Below are 15758 nucleotides of genomic sequence, written 5' to 3'. Positions count from 1 at the left end.
TAGTTGAGTTATGGAACACACTTTGCAGAGATGCAATGGGGTTGATTCAATAAAGGCAAATAGGCTGTGCACTGCAAGTGTGCTCCAAGTACACTAAAAGTGCAGCTGCTCTACATCTGAAGGGAATATACAAGGAAAATAAAAAAAAACAGCATTTTTGTTTGCACATGATTGGATGAAAGAAATCAGCAGAGCTTTGCCCCTTTTCAGAATTTCCCGCCGGATCTAAAGCAACCTCACTTGAAGTACACAGTATATTTACCTTTAGTAAGTCATCCCCAGTATGTATTTATTATTTTTGGATGTTAATGTAATATTTTTGTATGATTTGGTGTTAGCTGTATGCTCATTTCCTACTACTTGTGCTGATTTTTTAAAATAGATTTTTAGTAGAAGAGCTGGTCTTTAAAATTAATCTTGGCCAAGTGATTTTAATATGTGTTGAATATGAGATATACAGTACATTTCCATAAATGATTGCACTTTTGATTTTTAGTTTTTGATTTTCAGTATCACAAGCAGTTGGTTTGTTCTATACTTAGTGGTTATTTGAGTCTTAACAGGTTTTTATGTTTTGTTTAATCTGGAGGAACTTCTACTGAAATTGAGTGAGTCTTCACCATTTCATGAGGATACTATATCAATAAAACATATATTTTTGATGCTTTAGTTCAAGGTTACGCTTTGCAAAGATGCCTTGATGTGGCAAACACATGCGCAGTATTTACAAAGCATGCAATACAAACCCTTTATTTTCAACCCACCTTGTGCTGACTGGATGGGTAGTGTGCTGGAGAAATGTTGTACTCTTTAGTTCACTGTCCATCCCAAGTATTCCTTTCCTGCAACAATTATGGAATGATCTGAGTGACTGCAATTTTCTTTAAACAGCTGCAATTGACGCCGTACAGTGAATCAGACTCAAGAGTTCAGGAACCTGGTGGAAACATGAATCTGAAGTTGATGGCAGATCACCAGGCCAATGTGGGATTGGTGGCAGTAGATAAAGGGGTCTATGCAATCAATAACAAGTTTAAGTTTTCCCAGAACAAGGTATGAGGACATACATTTTGTAATAATATAAAAAAATCTGAGCTTCACATTTTAATGAAATGTAACTGTGCTCCCAGTTGTTAGATGATAATTGGTAAATTCTGACAATGATGAGTGATTATAATCAATTATGACAAAGATTGATAGATTTGAATGATGAATGTGGCAATAATGATGATTGATGACAAGGATGATATAGATTAGGGCTGTCCAACTTGCGGCTTGTGTGTTGAACAGCCAGAATGCAGAAAGGCAGCAGGGTTCTGTTTGCTGGAACATTCCCTGCGGCACTGCACGCAAGAACACTAATGAATTTGGGGTGATTATTACTTCCATTGACACAATTTAAGGGAGTTTTTTTTATTGCTGCCTCTTCTCGGAAACCCTTGCAAATATAACAGAGGTATTAAGATAAGCCATTGAGGCTGGAGCTCCCTGAAAGGGGTTATCCCTGTTACATGCCTGTGTTTCCTGGTGTTATTATAATACATACGGCTGTTAAATAATATTTTTATATTTAAAAATGTGTGTGTTTGTGTGTATATATATATATATATGTGTGTATGTATGTATGTATATATATATTATTTAGTTGCAGTCCTCCTCTCAACCTGTGAAAACAATTGTTTGACACTGAAATAGTTCACAATTAGTAATGATAGTGATTAGAGATGAGCGAATTATTCAAAAATTCGATTCGGCTGATTCGCCGAATTCGCGGAATAAATTTGATTCGAGGCGAATATATTCGCTGCGAATTTAACTTATAAAAAGGGTGTTTCTAGGCTTCAGAGAGCCTTTATATTAGTGCAGAACACTGTACCTTTAATTTAAATGCCCTTGGAGTCTGCTGGGGAAGAGAAATAATACTGTCATTCAGTATGACATGCAGATGAGTGCCGTCGATCTTAGAATCACCGCACACTTCACTCATTTGGGCAGTCACGGGGCCAAAACCAGAGTGTGGAGCCACAGTGTGGCGGTGGAGGCAGCAGCAATGGGAGGCCATACAGCACCCTATGACAAAATGGAACCCACCAGCAGTGTGAGGAGACCTGAAAGTGGCACATGGCAGAGTGTGGCGATGGAGACAGCAGCAATAGGAGACCGTACAGGGACCCATGACACACTCTGGACCTGGCAGCAGCATGAGGAGTCAGTATGGGGGCCCATGGCAGATTACGGGCCTGGCAGCAGCATGAGGAGGCGGTACAGGGGCCCATGGCAGAGTGGCGAAGCGTAAGCAGCTTAAATTGAAGGCCATACAGAGGCCTATGTTAAAAAGTCCCCCCAGCAGCAGCGTGGGGAGATGACTATCAAGAGTCCAATGGCAGAGTGGCGGAGCAGAAGCAGCTTCAATTGAAGGCCATACACAGGCCTAGGTTAAAAAGCGGAAGCCGTCAGCAGCGTGAGCAGACGACAGAGACACATGGCGCAGGGTGGCGGTGGAGGCAGCAGCAATGGAAGGCCATACAGCACCCTATCACAAAATGGAACCCACCAACAGTGTAAGGAGACCTGAAAGTGGCACATGGCGCAGGGTGGCGGTGGAGGCAGCAGTATTCGGAAGACATACACAGGACTAGTTTAAAAAGCGGAAGCCGTCAGCAGCGTGAGCAGACGACAGAGGCACATGGCGCAGGGTGGCGGTGGAGGCAGCAGTATTCGGAAGCCATACACAGGCCTAGGTTAAAAAGCGGAAGCCGTCAGCAGCGTGAGCAGACGACAGAGGCACATGGCGCAGGGTGGCGGTGGAGGCAGCAGTATTCGGAAGCCATACACAGGCCTAGGTTTAAAACTGGAACCCAGCAGCGTGAGCAGACGAAAAAGACGCACATGGCAGAGGATGGATCTGGCAGCAGTATGAGAAGGCGGTACAGGGGCCCGTGGCACAGTGTGGTGATGGGGGCTACAGCAACTGGATGCCAGAAAGTGGCCGATAGGGCTATATACTGCATGACTACATAGGTGGTTTTTATAGTACTTTATTTTGGCCTCCCTCTCAGCAGGTGTGAAAAAGGCCACCATTTTTGAACGGTAGCGAGGGTCCAACAAGGTGGACAGCCAAAAGTCATCCCTCTGTCTGATGGTTATTATTCGGCTGTAGCTACGCAAGCAACCGAGCATGCTATGGGCCATTTGTGCCAAGGAATGCGAGGGACTCCCTGCCTCCATCTCCACAGCATACTGCCACGGTGCGTCTGGGTCCTCTGTCTCCTCCTCCTCCTCTACCAGATGCTCCTGCTCCTCCACTCCTGTCCGCTGAGTGGAAAAACCACCCATTTCACTCAATAATTCCTGAGCACCAATGTCCTCCTCTACCTCCTCCTCTTCTTCCTGTCCTGCCCCCACAGGGGTCATGTGGCGTTGAGATCTGTGCGCCACGTCTACCGCAGCCTGACCAGCCATTGTTAACAGCATTTGTTCCAGGACGTGCAACAGAGGAATGACGTCGTTCATCCCATAGTCCTGCCGACTCACGAATAGCATGGCCTCCTCAAAGGGCCTGAGCCTGAGCGGCAGGTGTCACGCATGAGCTGCCAATGGCTGACATCTAAGTTACACAGGGGAGTACCTTTATCCGCTTGTAACATCAGGAAATCGGTGATGGCCTTTCGCTGTTCGTAAAGGCGATCTAACATGTGTAGGGTTGAATTCCACCTTGTTGCAACGTCGCAGATCAGGCGATGCTGTGGAATTCCGTTCTGCCGCTGCAGCTCAAGGAGGGTGTGCTTTGCGGTGTAGGAATGGCTGAAATGCATGCAAAGTTTACGTGACATTTTAAGGATGTCTTGCAGTGGGATGGTGGATTTTAGGAACCGCTTGACAACCAGATTGAACACGTGAGCCATGCATGGCGCATGGCACAACCTTCCTTGACGCAGAGCAGACACCATGTTCTTTCCGTTGTCGGTCAACATGGTTCCGATTTTCAGTTTGCGCGGAGACAGCCATCTGTCGATTTCTCTGTTCATTATACTGAGAAGTTCCTCCCCTGTGTGACTACGTTCGCCAAGGCATACCAGGTGCAGCACAGCGTGACACCGTTGCTCCCTGCACATGTGATATGCCGGTCGGGTAATGGGACTTGGCACGGGGGTGGCGGCTGAGGACACGGCGGAAGAAGAGGTGGTAGAGGCGGACATCTTTGCTGGACCAAGGACGTGCAAACGTGGAGGCAAAAGCGGCGTGACCTGTCCAAGTTGCTGGTGCGGCTGTGACGGCACCACGTTCACCCAGTGGGCCGTAAATGACATGTACTGTCCCTGACCGTAGTTACAGCTCCACACGTCGGCGCTGCCGTGCACACTTTGGCAGAGACCGACATGCTCAAAGACTGGCCCACCATCTCTTCTACATGTGAATGCAGGGCTGGCACTGCCTTTTTGGCGAAGAAATGCCGGCTTGGCACTCTCCACCGCGGCGCGGCACAAGCCATCATTTCTCGGAAAGGTGCTGAGTCCACCACTTGGAAAGGGAGGGACTGCAGCACCAGCAACTTGGACAGGAGGACGTTCAGCTTTTGCACCGTCGGGTGCGTGCTCGCAAACTGTTGTCTCTTGGAAACGGATTCCAAGAAAGACTGCTGACGGAATCCGTGAAGAGGAGTAGCAGGAGAAGGAGCATCTGAACGAGCGGAAGATGCCAACGAGCGACAACTCCCTTCAGCACAGGTGTTGGAGCCTTGACTGGCTGATAGAGGGCGATTGACGTCGGGTGACGGAGCAAGTAACGGAGCGGGTGATGGAGCGGGGGCTGGGGCTGGGGCAGGCAGAACCGCCGTATCTTTATCACGGTTTTCCCAGGCCACTGAATGGCGACGCTGCATATGCTGACGCAACGCTGTAGTCCCAACATTGGCCCCCTGGCCACGCTTGACTTTCTGGCCACATAGTCGACATACGGCTACGTTTACTTCCTCGGGCGGCGTGACGAAAAATTGCCACACCGCCGAGTAGGAAACTTTGCCCCCGCTACTCCTCACTGGCTGACTGCTACTTCCTCCTTGCACACCGGCACCACTACTGGCCATGGTGGTAGGCTGCAGTGGAGCTGGTGCTCTACTCCGTGGCCGTTTGGCTCCACTGACACTGCTGCGACCCTGCTGCCTCCTGGGCAACCCACCGACTGTTTTGCTCGCTGGCAAGCTGGCACCCTCTTCTCCTGATGATGCGGAAGCAATAGCCTGATGACGACGAGGCTGCCAAGTGCGATCAGCCTCATCATCATCAATTAGGGTCTCCGCGTCACTACTAGCCCCCTCGGCTGCGTGTGGGTCAGGAGACAGACCTGTCTCTAGACCGGCTACCGAGCCACTCTCCTCGCCAGTACTTCTTCGCCTGGCTGCTGAAGAGGCGGATGTCTCCCCCCGTTCCTGACCGCCCTCTGTTAGCTCTTCCTCACTGTACAGTGGGGCTGAGCCCACAGCATGCGATACTTCGCTTGGTGAGGGAACACCAAAGGACAGGGGCAGGTCGAGGACACGAGATTTCAGTGGGCTTGCTCCCGGGCCATGCCAACTAACGGTTGTGTCTGACGTACCCACCGACCGTTGGCTGTAGGTGTCAGAGGTGACCTGGGAAGAGGAAGACGACCGAGTCAACCAATCGATGATGGCAGGGTTGTCGGTGGAGACACGACCGCTGGATGACACCGGGAGCACTGGCCTCTGGCTGCGACTAGTGCTGCCTCGACCCCTTCCTCTGCTGCCACGTCTGCTCGCTCCTGAAACATTGCCTCCTCTGCCACTCCTCTGCGTGTTGTCTGACATACTCTTTAATTCAATAAGCACCCCAAAAATAAAACCGGATTTAACTCTTTGAACGTACAATAGTGGTTGTGAAGCAGAAAGTCAGTTTATTTAGCACAATCGGTCAATTGCAGCTTGCCGTTGGCTGGAAACTGTACGTTTATGTCACTGGAATGCACTAATCACCCAAAAAATATTACCGCCACCCGGCGTGTATATGGATTTAACTCTTTGAACGTACAATAGTGGTTGTGAAGCAGAAAGTCAGTTTATTTAGCACAATCGGTCAATTGCAGCTTGCCGTTGGCTGGAAACTGTACGTTTATGTCACTGGAATGCACTAATCGCCCAAAAAATATTACCGCCACCCGGCGTGTATATGGATTTAACTCTTTGAACGTACAATAGTGGTTGTGAAGCAGAAAGTCAGTTTATTGTACACAATCGGTCAATTGCAGCTTGCCGTTGGCTGGAAACTGTACGTTTAGGTCACTGGAATGCACTAATCACCCAAAAAATATTACCGCCACCCGGCGTGTAAATGGATCTAACTCTTTGAACGTACAATAGTGGTTGTGAAGCAGAAAGTCAGTTTATTTAGCACAATCGGTCAATTGCAGCTTGCCGTTGGCTGGAAACTGTACGTTTACATCACTGGAATGCACTAATCACCCAAAAAATATTACCGCCAGCCGGCGTGTAAATGGATTTAACTCTTTGAACGTACAATAGTGGTTGTGAAGCAGAAAGTCAGTTTATTTAGCACAATCGGTCAGTTGCAGCACCAACTGTGCACGACAGCCACCAAAAAAAAAAAGGGTGTATGTCACTTTAAATTTTCGATTCTTTGATAGCTGTGGCCCTAAGTAACGATTCTGTGTCCCTGAGTAACGATTCTGTGTCCCTGAGTAACGATTCTGTGGCCCTAAAGTCTCTGTGGCCCTAACTCTGTCCCTTAATACACACAGGTCTGTCTCTCTTGAATGACCAGAGGCTAATGGAGAATTCTAAGATGGCCGCGATTTATAGCTCTACCATTACACAGTGCTGGCTGGCTGGCTGCTGATTGGCTAATGCGATCACATGTCATGAATGAATGCATTATGGGTCAGCGCGCCTTGTCTGCGCGCCTTCCCAGAGATCCCCGCTCCGTCGCCACACATGTCGCCGCCATTTTTGGGAAAATTCGATTCGTGCATCCGAAGTTTGTTAATCTTCGGATTCGTCGCGAATCGAATTTTTCCAAATCTTCGGAACGAATTCCACTTCGTCATGTTCGATTCGCTCATCTCTAATAGTGATAAATATACTCTAAGTGGTGGTGGATGACGACTGATAATGATGATTGACTGAAGCTGATGATGTTGACAATTAATGAATCTTATTAATGATAATAATTATGGCCATAAGGATTGTAAGAGATTACAATGAGTGATGCAGAATGGATTATTTTTATGAATAATGAAGTATGGATTATATCAAAAGATGGATACTGATCACTGATGGTGGCAGCAAGAAGGGATGTATCAGGATGATGATGATGATGATGATTATAAAGCTAATCTGGAAGGTCATTTATGATAATCATTTGATGATTACAGATGCTTGTTTTAGTTGTTGTCCATTTATATTCAAATAAGTGAAAATAGAGATAAATGTACTGTATGCTTGTCAATTAACTATTTTGCTGTATTTCTTTCCAAGGTTTGGAATTGGATTGAGAAATCTGACATTGGATGTACCACAGGAAGTGGAAACAGTTCTCTGGGAGTGTTTTATGATGCTGGACTTACATTACAAACAAATTTCCAAGGAACAACAAATCAGAGAATAGGTGATGATAACACACATCCATTCCTGAACTGGACACGCACATTTGACTTGTGCTTGGTGTACATCTAGACCTGAACTGAACACACAAATCTAGACACATTCTGGCCACACACATCTAGACCTGAGCTGGCCACATACATCTAGAACTGAGCTGGCCACACACATCTAGACCTGAGCTGGCCACACACATCTAGACCTGAGCTGGCCACACACATCTAGACCCATTCTAGCCATGCATATACAGTATACACCTGTGCTGGCCACACATATCTAGACCCCAATGCAAACAGAAATAACCCCTTTGGGACTTTAATACAGCTGACATATCATCACACATACAGTATATTCATACATTTTTTTTTCATATACTTTATTGTACTGAATTGTTATTAAAAAATACATTCCAATTTAAAAACACACTGGCTCTGATCGCTAATTTAGGAATATATTCTGTTTGTAAGATTACAATAATGCAACATTCCCAAGAAACTCCAACACGTTTCAATAATTTCAATTTTAGATCTTCTTCAGGGGGCATAAAAGCAAGAGGGATCTCCGAATGGACATATTTGAGGTTAGTAATAAGTTGTGTGTAAGGACATCATTGACAATTACACAATCTTCATTTTCATGCCTGCAAAACAATAGGTGAGCAGTTAATGTTTATCAGAGCAATCTTAAAAATACTTGCATTCAAGATGGGATTGTATGGTCCAAAGTTTGCTGGTGTAATCAATAAGCAGGACAAGAGTGGTCACATACCATATACAAGTGTCAAAAAATTATAAGCCAGTCTTTTTTTTTTTGTCACCTGTAAATGTTTTGTCTCTAATTTCTCTGTTTTATTATTTGATGATTATAGAAGGATATGGAGTGTGATCTGTTTTTTTCTTCTCTGCCACCAGTATTATGAGATGGGTATGTGACCAGTCTTGTCCTCCTGATTATTTACACTATCGAATGTTGGACCATGCAATCCCATCTTGAATGCCAGTATTTTTAAGATTGCTCTGATAAACATTAACCACTCAACTATGGTTTTGTAAGTATGAAAATGGAGATTGTAGAACTGTCATTGATGTCCTTACACACAACTTATTACTAACCTCAAATATACTAAATTACCAAGAGTTTTGGGACCTCTGCCTTTACACGCTCATGAACTTTAATCACAGTCTTAGTCTGTAGGGTTCAATATTGAGTTGGCCCCGCCCTTTGCAGCTATAACAGCTTCAACTCTTCTGGGAAGGCCGTCCACAAGGTTTAGGAGTGTATCTATGGGAAGGTTTGACCATTCTTCCAGAAGTGCATTTGTGAGGTCAGGCATTGATGTCGGACGAGAAGGCCTGGTCACAGCCTCCACTCTAATTAATTCCAAAGGTGTTCTATGGGGTTGAGGTCAGGACTCTGTGCAGGCCAGTCAAGTTTCTCCACCCCAAACTCACTCATCCATGTCTTTATGGACCTTGCTTTGTGCACTGGTGCACAGTCATGTTGGAACAGGAAGGGGCCATCCGCAAACTGTTCCCACAAAGGTGGGAGCATGAAATTGTCCAAAATGTCTTGGTATGGTGACGCCTTAAGAGTTCCCTTCACTGGAACTAGGGGGCCAAGCCCAACCCCTGAAGAACAACCCCACACCATAATCCCCCCTCCACCAAACTTTACACTTTGCACAATGCAGTCAGGCAAGTACCGTTCTTCTGGCAACTGCCAAACCCAGACACTTCCATCAGATTGCCAGACAGAGAAGCGTAATTTATCACTCCAGAGAACATGTCTCCACTGCTCTAGAGTCCAGTGGCGGTGTGCTTTACACCACTGCATTTGACACTTTGCATGTAAGGCTTGGATACAGCTGCTCGGCCATGGAAACCCGTTCCCTGAAGCTCTCTACGCACTGTTGTTGTGATAACCTGAAGGCCACATGAAGTTGGGAGGTCTTTAGCTATTGACTCTGCAGACAATTGGTGACTTCTAGCACTTTAAGCTTCAGCATGCACTGACCCCGCTCTGTCATTTTACGTGGACTACCACCTTGTGGCTGAGTTGCTGTTGTTCCCAGCTGCTTCAACTTTGTTATAATCCCACTAACAGTTGAGCGTGGAATATTTAGTAGCAAGGAAATTTCACGGATGGACTTATTGCATAGGTGGCAACCTATCATGATACCACACTTGGAGTCACTGAGATCCTGAGAGCAACCAATTCATTCACAAATGTTTGTAGAAGCAGTCTGCATGCCTAGGTGCTTAATTTTCTACACCTGTGGCTATGGAGGTGATTGTAACACCTGAATCCAATGATTTGGAGGGGTGTCCCAATACTTTTGGCAATATAGTGTATGTGCATTCAGAGATCCCTCTTGCACTTATGCCTCCCTGAAGAAGATCTAAAATTGAAATATTTGAAACGCGTTGGAGCTTCTTGGGAATTTTGTATTGTGGTAATCTTGCAAGGAGAATATATCCCTGGAATAGCTATCTGTCAGGGATCTCGGGTTTCTCCTCGACGCACGGGTCTGTGCATGCGCGGAAATCTAATACAAACCAACGTACAGGCGCTAGGACATAGGCGCCCGCGGCAACAATCGCGGCCGCGCATGCACACTTGCGCACACAGGCACGTGCCTGGAACCAATGACAGTGCAGGGCGCACTATTTAAACCGACTCTTGCATGCTCAAGTTGCCATATGGTCTAGTTCCTGCTCATTCCTGTTATCCTGTTTTCCTGTGAGAGTATGCCGTTGCCGACCCAGCCTGACCCTGATTGCTGTTGACCGTCTCCTGCCCTGACCTCTGGCTCATCCGACTATTCTTCTGCCTGTTCCTGATTATCTGACCTCCTGCTGCTGAACCTGGCCTGTGATCTGACCATTCTCTGCCTGCTGCTCTGTACTGTACCACCTCCACTGTTACCGACCCGGTCTGTCTGACTTCGCTACTGCTTCACGGTGTGTCCTGTCCATCCATCCTGCACCGATCCATCCATTGCTGTCTGGGCCTGCTCTGCCTCTTCACATCAGGCTCTCATCCTGCTACGTGCCCCTGGCGGTTCCTTCTACTACAGCTGGGCGTACCCAGGGGCTGCGACCGGGTCTCAGTCTGCTCCAAGTCCATCCCCACCATCAGGGGCTCTGGTGAACAAGCAGATTGGGGCTTAGACTCCGCGCCCTGGGGAAATCCGGTCTGTGGAGCTCTAGAGCTACCGTCAGTAGGTACCTGACAGTACCATACGGCCATGTCTGAGCCTGGAAGAGGACCATCTCCTCTGGATGAGATTTGCCAACACCTGGCAGCACTCACCCAAGCAGTCAAGACTCTACAGGAGGGATATACGCACCTGGAAGGACATATTCAGACCCTAGCCTCACCAGCGTCCATACCTCTGAATCCGGCTTCTCCGCCTCCAGCCAGGAACTCTACGGAACCCTCTGCCGGAGCGGTGGTCACACTACCTCCACCTGAACCCCGCGTCCCGACGCCGGAGCGTTTCAATTGGGAATCGAGGGAGGTTCAGGGCTTTCTGGAACTCATGCCAATTATACTTTGACCTGCAGCTGTGGATATTTTCCTCAGAATCCGTGAAAGTAGGGTTCATCATATCCCTACTGCAAGGTGAACCCCAGGGCTGGGCCCACCGTCTGCTGGAAGGCCGCCATCCGTATCTGAATTCGGTATCTGTATTTTTCAAGGCAATGGCACAGCTATATGATGATCCGCAGCAGGCAGCGTCTGCTGAGGCAGCCCTGCACACGCTCCAACAAGGTCGCCGAGCGGTGGAAGACTACGCCTCTGACTTCAGACGTTGGAGTGGCAACACCCGATTGAATGACGCAGCCCTGCGTCATCAGTTTCGCTTGGGCCTGTCTGAACCGCTTAAGGATGAGCTAGCCAGAGTGGGCATACCCGACTCTTTGGAAGATCTGATAACCCTGGCCATTCAGATCGACCGCAGGCTGCGGGAACGTAGGCAAGAAAGGTCCAGCCAGGGTCAGAGACCGACATGGGTGTTACCTCGGTTCCCAGTCCAGTCGAATCCTCTTGTTAATAACCAGAATCCTGAGACTACCAACATACCCGAGCCAATGCAACTGGGACTGATTCGACCTTCGCTGACATTTGAGGAACGCCAAAGACGTCAGCTAACAACCTCTGCCTTTACTGTGGGGAAGCAGGCCACTTTGTGTGCTCCTGTCTGGCAAAGCTGAGTAAGTGTGCCTCTATCTCTTCTGCTGTGTCTCAAGCTTGTCTCCACAACTCAAATCATATAGCAGTGCCTATCTCGTTCCAGCTCTCCGGAAGAACCGTGTTGGTGACGGCGGTTATTAATTCAGGGGCTTGCAGCTGTTTTATAGATCTGAACTTTGCAGCCCAGCAGCAGATCCCCCTACAGACAAAGGAGCACAGTCTAAACGTCTTCCTGGCCGATGGGTCCCATATCAAATCTGGGTTGGTAGACCACGAGACCCCACCGATCTGCACTACGGTTGCTGGCCACCATCAGGAACTCCTTCGATTGGATGCCATCGCATCCCCCCTATTTCCAGCTATTTTGGGGCTTCCCTGGTTACGAACACATGACCCCCAAATCAATTGGAAGATTGCCCGATCGACCTTCTCCGGGGGTCTGAGATTTCCTTCGGGCGAATCTTTCCTTTATCAGAACGGGAATTGGGGGGTTTTAAAGGAGTACATAGATGAGAATCTCCAAAAAAGGTTTATCCGTCCTTCTACGTCACCAGCTGGAGCTGGAATCTTCTTTGTGGAGAAGGACAAGTCCTTGTGTAGACTATCGAATAAATTAACTGTGAAAAACCGCTATCCCATTCCTTTAGTCCCTGAGCTGTTCCAGAGGCTGAAGACGGCTTCTGTCTTCACCAAGTTGGATCTGAGAGGTGCCTATAACTTGGTCCGCATACGAGAAGGGGATGAATGGAAGACTGCATTCCGCACCCGGTTTGGCCACTTTGAGTATCTAGTCATGCCGTTCAGGTTGTGCAACGCACCTGCCTCATTTCAGCACTTCATTATTGATGTATTCAAGGACTATTTAGATGTTTTTGTTGTCATTTACTTAGATTACATTTTGATTTTTTCCTCATCCCTGGAGGCGCATCGGGATCATGTCAGGAGCGTGTTAGAGCGACTTCGCCAGCACGGGCTCTATGCCAAGGCAGATAAGTGTAGCTTTGAGCGGCACAGCATTTCGTTCCTGGCATTAATCATCTCCACCACAGGAATTGCCATGGACCCTCAGAAGATTTCTGCAATCTTAGAATGGCTGGTGCCCTCTGATAAGAAGAGTATACAGTGGTTCATTGGCTTCGCCAATTTTTATCATAAGTTTATCAAGAACTTTTTGGGTCTCGTATCTCCCATCACCCAACTCACGAAAATAGGGGTTCATTTCCAGTGGACTCCCAAGGCACAGGTGGCTTTTGAAACCCTGAAAAAGTTGTTTACAGCAGCTTCCATCCTAAATCGCCCGGATTCTTCCTTACCCTACATACTGGAGGTAGATGCGTCTGAAAACGCAGTAGGGGCGGTCCTGTCACAAAGGAAGGGCCTTAAGGACCTCATGCACCCGTAGCCTTCTTTTCCAGAAAGCTCACACCAGCAGAGAGAAATTATGATATTGGAGACCGAGAGCTCTTGGCAATCAAGACGGTACTGGAAGAATGGAGGTACCTGCTGGAGGGGGCCATGCACCCGATCTTAATCTAAACAGACCATAAGAATTTGGAGTATTTGAGGACGGCTAAGCACTTGAGATCACGCCAGGCCAGATGGGTGCTGCTCTTTTCAAGATTTGTTTTTCACATAACCTCTAGACCGGGGTCTAAGAACACGAAACCCGACGCGCTCTCTTGCATGTTTGAAGATCCAGAGGAAATCTCTAAACCTGACACTATCCTGCCTGCAGGGAATTTTTTATTACTACAGTCCTGAACTCCTGTCCAGGTTGCAAGCAGCATCTGTAGGAATACCCAGTCCATCCGCAGTTTTGGTGCAGAACAGAGAAGGACTCTTGTGGAAGGGGGAGCAGATTGTGGTACCTGAGGAAGCATGAACCCTGGTCCTGGGCTACTGCCATGACCATCCATTGGCAGGCCATTTTGGAGTGTTGAAAACATTAGAGCAGGTGCAGCGCATGTTCTGGTGGCCAAGTATGGCTAAAGACTGCGAGACATATGTGAAGACTTGTACTATCTGCAACAGAAACAAGCCCACCAGAAGCAAGGCCTGGGGCTTGTTACGACCTTTGCCAGTACCGGATAGATCGTGGAAGATGATATCCATAGACTTCATTGTGGAACTTCCACCCTCCCAAGATCATCCTGCGATCTTCGTGGTAGTGGATCGTCTGTCAAAAAAGGCCCACTTTCTACCATTAAAGAATACACCTTCGGCGCCAGAAACTGCACGGATCTTCATTAAGGAAGTTGTAAGGCTCCATGGGGTGCCTAGGGATATTGTCTCGGACCGAGGGGTTCAGTTCACCTCGAAGTTCTGGAGAGCCCTGTGTGAAATCTTAGAAATCAAGCTATCCTTTTCTTCTGCATACCATCCGCAAACAAATGGACGGACCAACCAAACCCTAGAGCAATACCTCAGGTGTTACACTTCTTTCCTCCAGGATGACTGGCTGGCACTCCTGCCTTTAGCGGACTTCGCCTACAATAATGGGAGTCACTCCGTCACCAAGCAATCCCCGTTTTTCGCCAATTATGGGTTCCATCCTACATTCCTGCCTGATCTGATTCCGGAAATTTCGGTTCCTGCCGCTCAGGATACGCTGGATTTCTTTTCGTCCAATAACAAGGTGTTGCAGGAGGCAATCGCGAAGGCTCAGGAAGACAATAAGAAAGCCTTTGATAGAAGGAGAAGAGGCGAATTGATCTTGTACCCGGGAGATCAAGTCTGGTTGGCAACGACCTATGTGAAGTTGGCTTGTCCGTCAAGGAAATTGGCACCCAAGTTCGTGGGCCCATTCCAGGTAATACGGAAAATTAATGAGGTTGCTTATGAGCTAGCACTTCCTGAATCCTTCAAGATACATCCTGTCTTCCATGTGTCTCTGTTAAAACCTGCAGCACCGGAGCCTTTTCCAGACCGTAGGTCTAGACCCCCGGAGGCCATAGACATTGATGGAGAAGAAGAATTTGAGGTAGAAATGATCTTAGACTGCAAGAAGAGGAGAGGTCTAATGCAGTACCTCATTAAGTGGAAGGGCTATGGCCCAGAAGAAAATTTGTGGGAACCAGCCAAAAATGTTCATGCTACGAGGTTAATTCAAGAATTTTTTCATAACCAGCCCCTTAAGAGAAGTCAGTTGGGCATCCGGAGACTTAAGGGGGGGGCAATGTCAGGGATCTCGGGTTTCTCCGCAGCGCACGGGTCTGCGCATGCGTGGAAATCTAATACGAACCAACGTACAGGCGCTCGGACATAGGTGCCCGCAGCAACAATCGCGCCCGCGCATGCACACTCGCGCACAAGGGCGCACACCTGGCACCAATGACAGTGCAGGGCGCACTATTTAAACCGACTCTTGTATGCTCAAGTTGCCGTATGGTCTTGTTCCAGCTCATTCCTGTTATCCTGTTTTCCTTTGAGAGTATCCTGTTGCCGACCCAGCCTGACCCTGATTGCTGTTGACCGTCTCCTGCGCTGACCTCTGGCTCGTCCGACTATTGTTCTGCCTGTTCCTGATTATCTGACCTCCTGCTGTTGAACCTGGCCTGTGACCTGACCATTCTCTGCCAACTGTTCTGTACTGTTCCACCTCCACTGTTACCGCCCTGGCCTGTCTGACTTCGACTACTGCTTCACGATGTGTCCTGTCCATCCATCCTGCACCGATCCATCCGTTGCTGTCTGGGCCTGCTCTGCCTCTTCACATCAGGCTCTCATCCTGCTGCGTACCACTGGCGGTTCCTTCTACTACAGCTGGGCGTACCCAGGGGCCGCGACTGGGTCTCAGTCTGCTCCAAGTCCATCCCCACCATCAGGGGCTCTGGTGAACAAGCAGATTGGGGCTTAGACTCCGCCCTGGGGAAATCCGGTCTGTGGAGCTCTAGAGCTACCATCAGTAGGTACCTGACACTATCAGAGCCAG

At 48.1% G+C, this 15758-nt stretch overlaps 1 protein-coding gene and 1 long non-coding RNA gene across 2 annotated transcripts in view; one reads left to right on the top strand and one right to left on the bottom strand.

Moving 5' to 3' along the window:
- LOC149442413 (A.superbus venom factor 1-like) overlaps window positions 1–15758 on the top strand; it is a 476989-nt gene that overhangs the window by 222150 nt on the left and 239081 nt on the right. Inside the window, exons 15-16 of the mRNA XM_089656130.1 lie at window positions 892–1053; window positions 7508–7637. Coding sequence (XP_089512256.1) covers window positions 892–1053; window positions 7508–7637 — 292 coding nt within the window. The remainder of the gene's footprint in view (window positions 1–891; window positions 1054–7507; window positions 7638–15758) is intronic.
- Window positions 1–15758, bottom strand: part of LOC149442414 (uncharacterized) — a 167122-nt gene that overhangs the window by 143760 nt on the left and 7604 nt on the right. Inside the window, exon 2 of the long non-coding RNA XR_016307194.1 lies at window positions 765–937. This is a non-coding gene — a long non-coding RNA (uncharacterized LOC149442414). The remainder of the gene's footprint in view (window positions 1–764; window positions 938–15758) is intronic.

The sequence above is a fragment of the Staurois parvus genome, unplaced genomic scaffold (genome assembly GCF_062004578.1).
Source record: "Staurois parvus isolate SC_StPar_1 unplaced genomic scaffold, SC_StPar_1.0 ptg000887l, whole genome shotgun sequence".
In the NCBI taxonomy this organism is placed as follows: Eukaryota; Metazoa; Chordata; class Amphibia; order Anura; family Ranidae; genus Staurois; species Staurois parvus.
The sequence above is the reverse complement of the archived record's forward strand: the minus strand, read 5'-3'. Positions and strand labels throughout refer to the sequence as shown.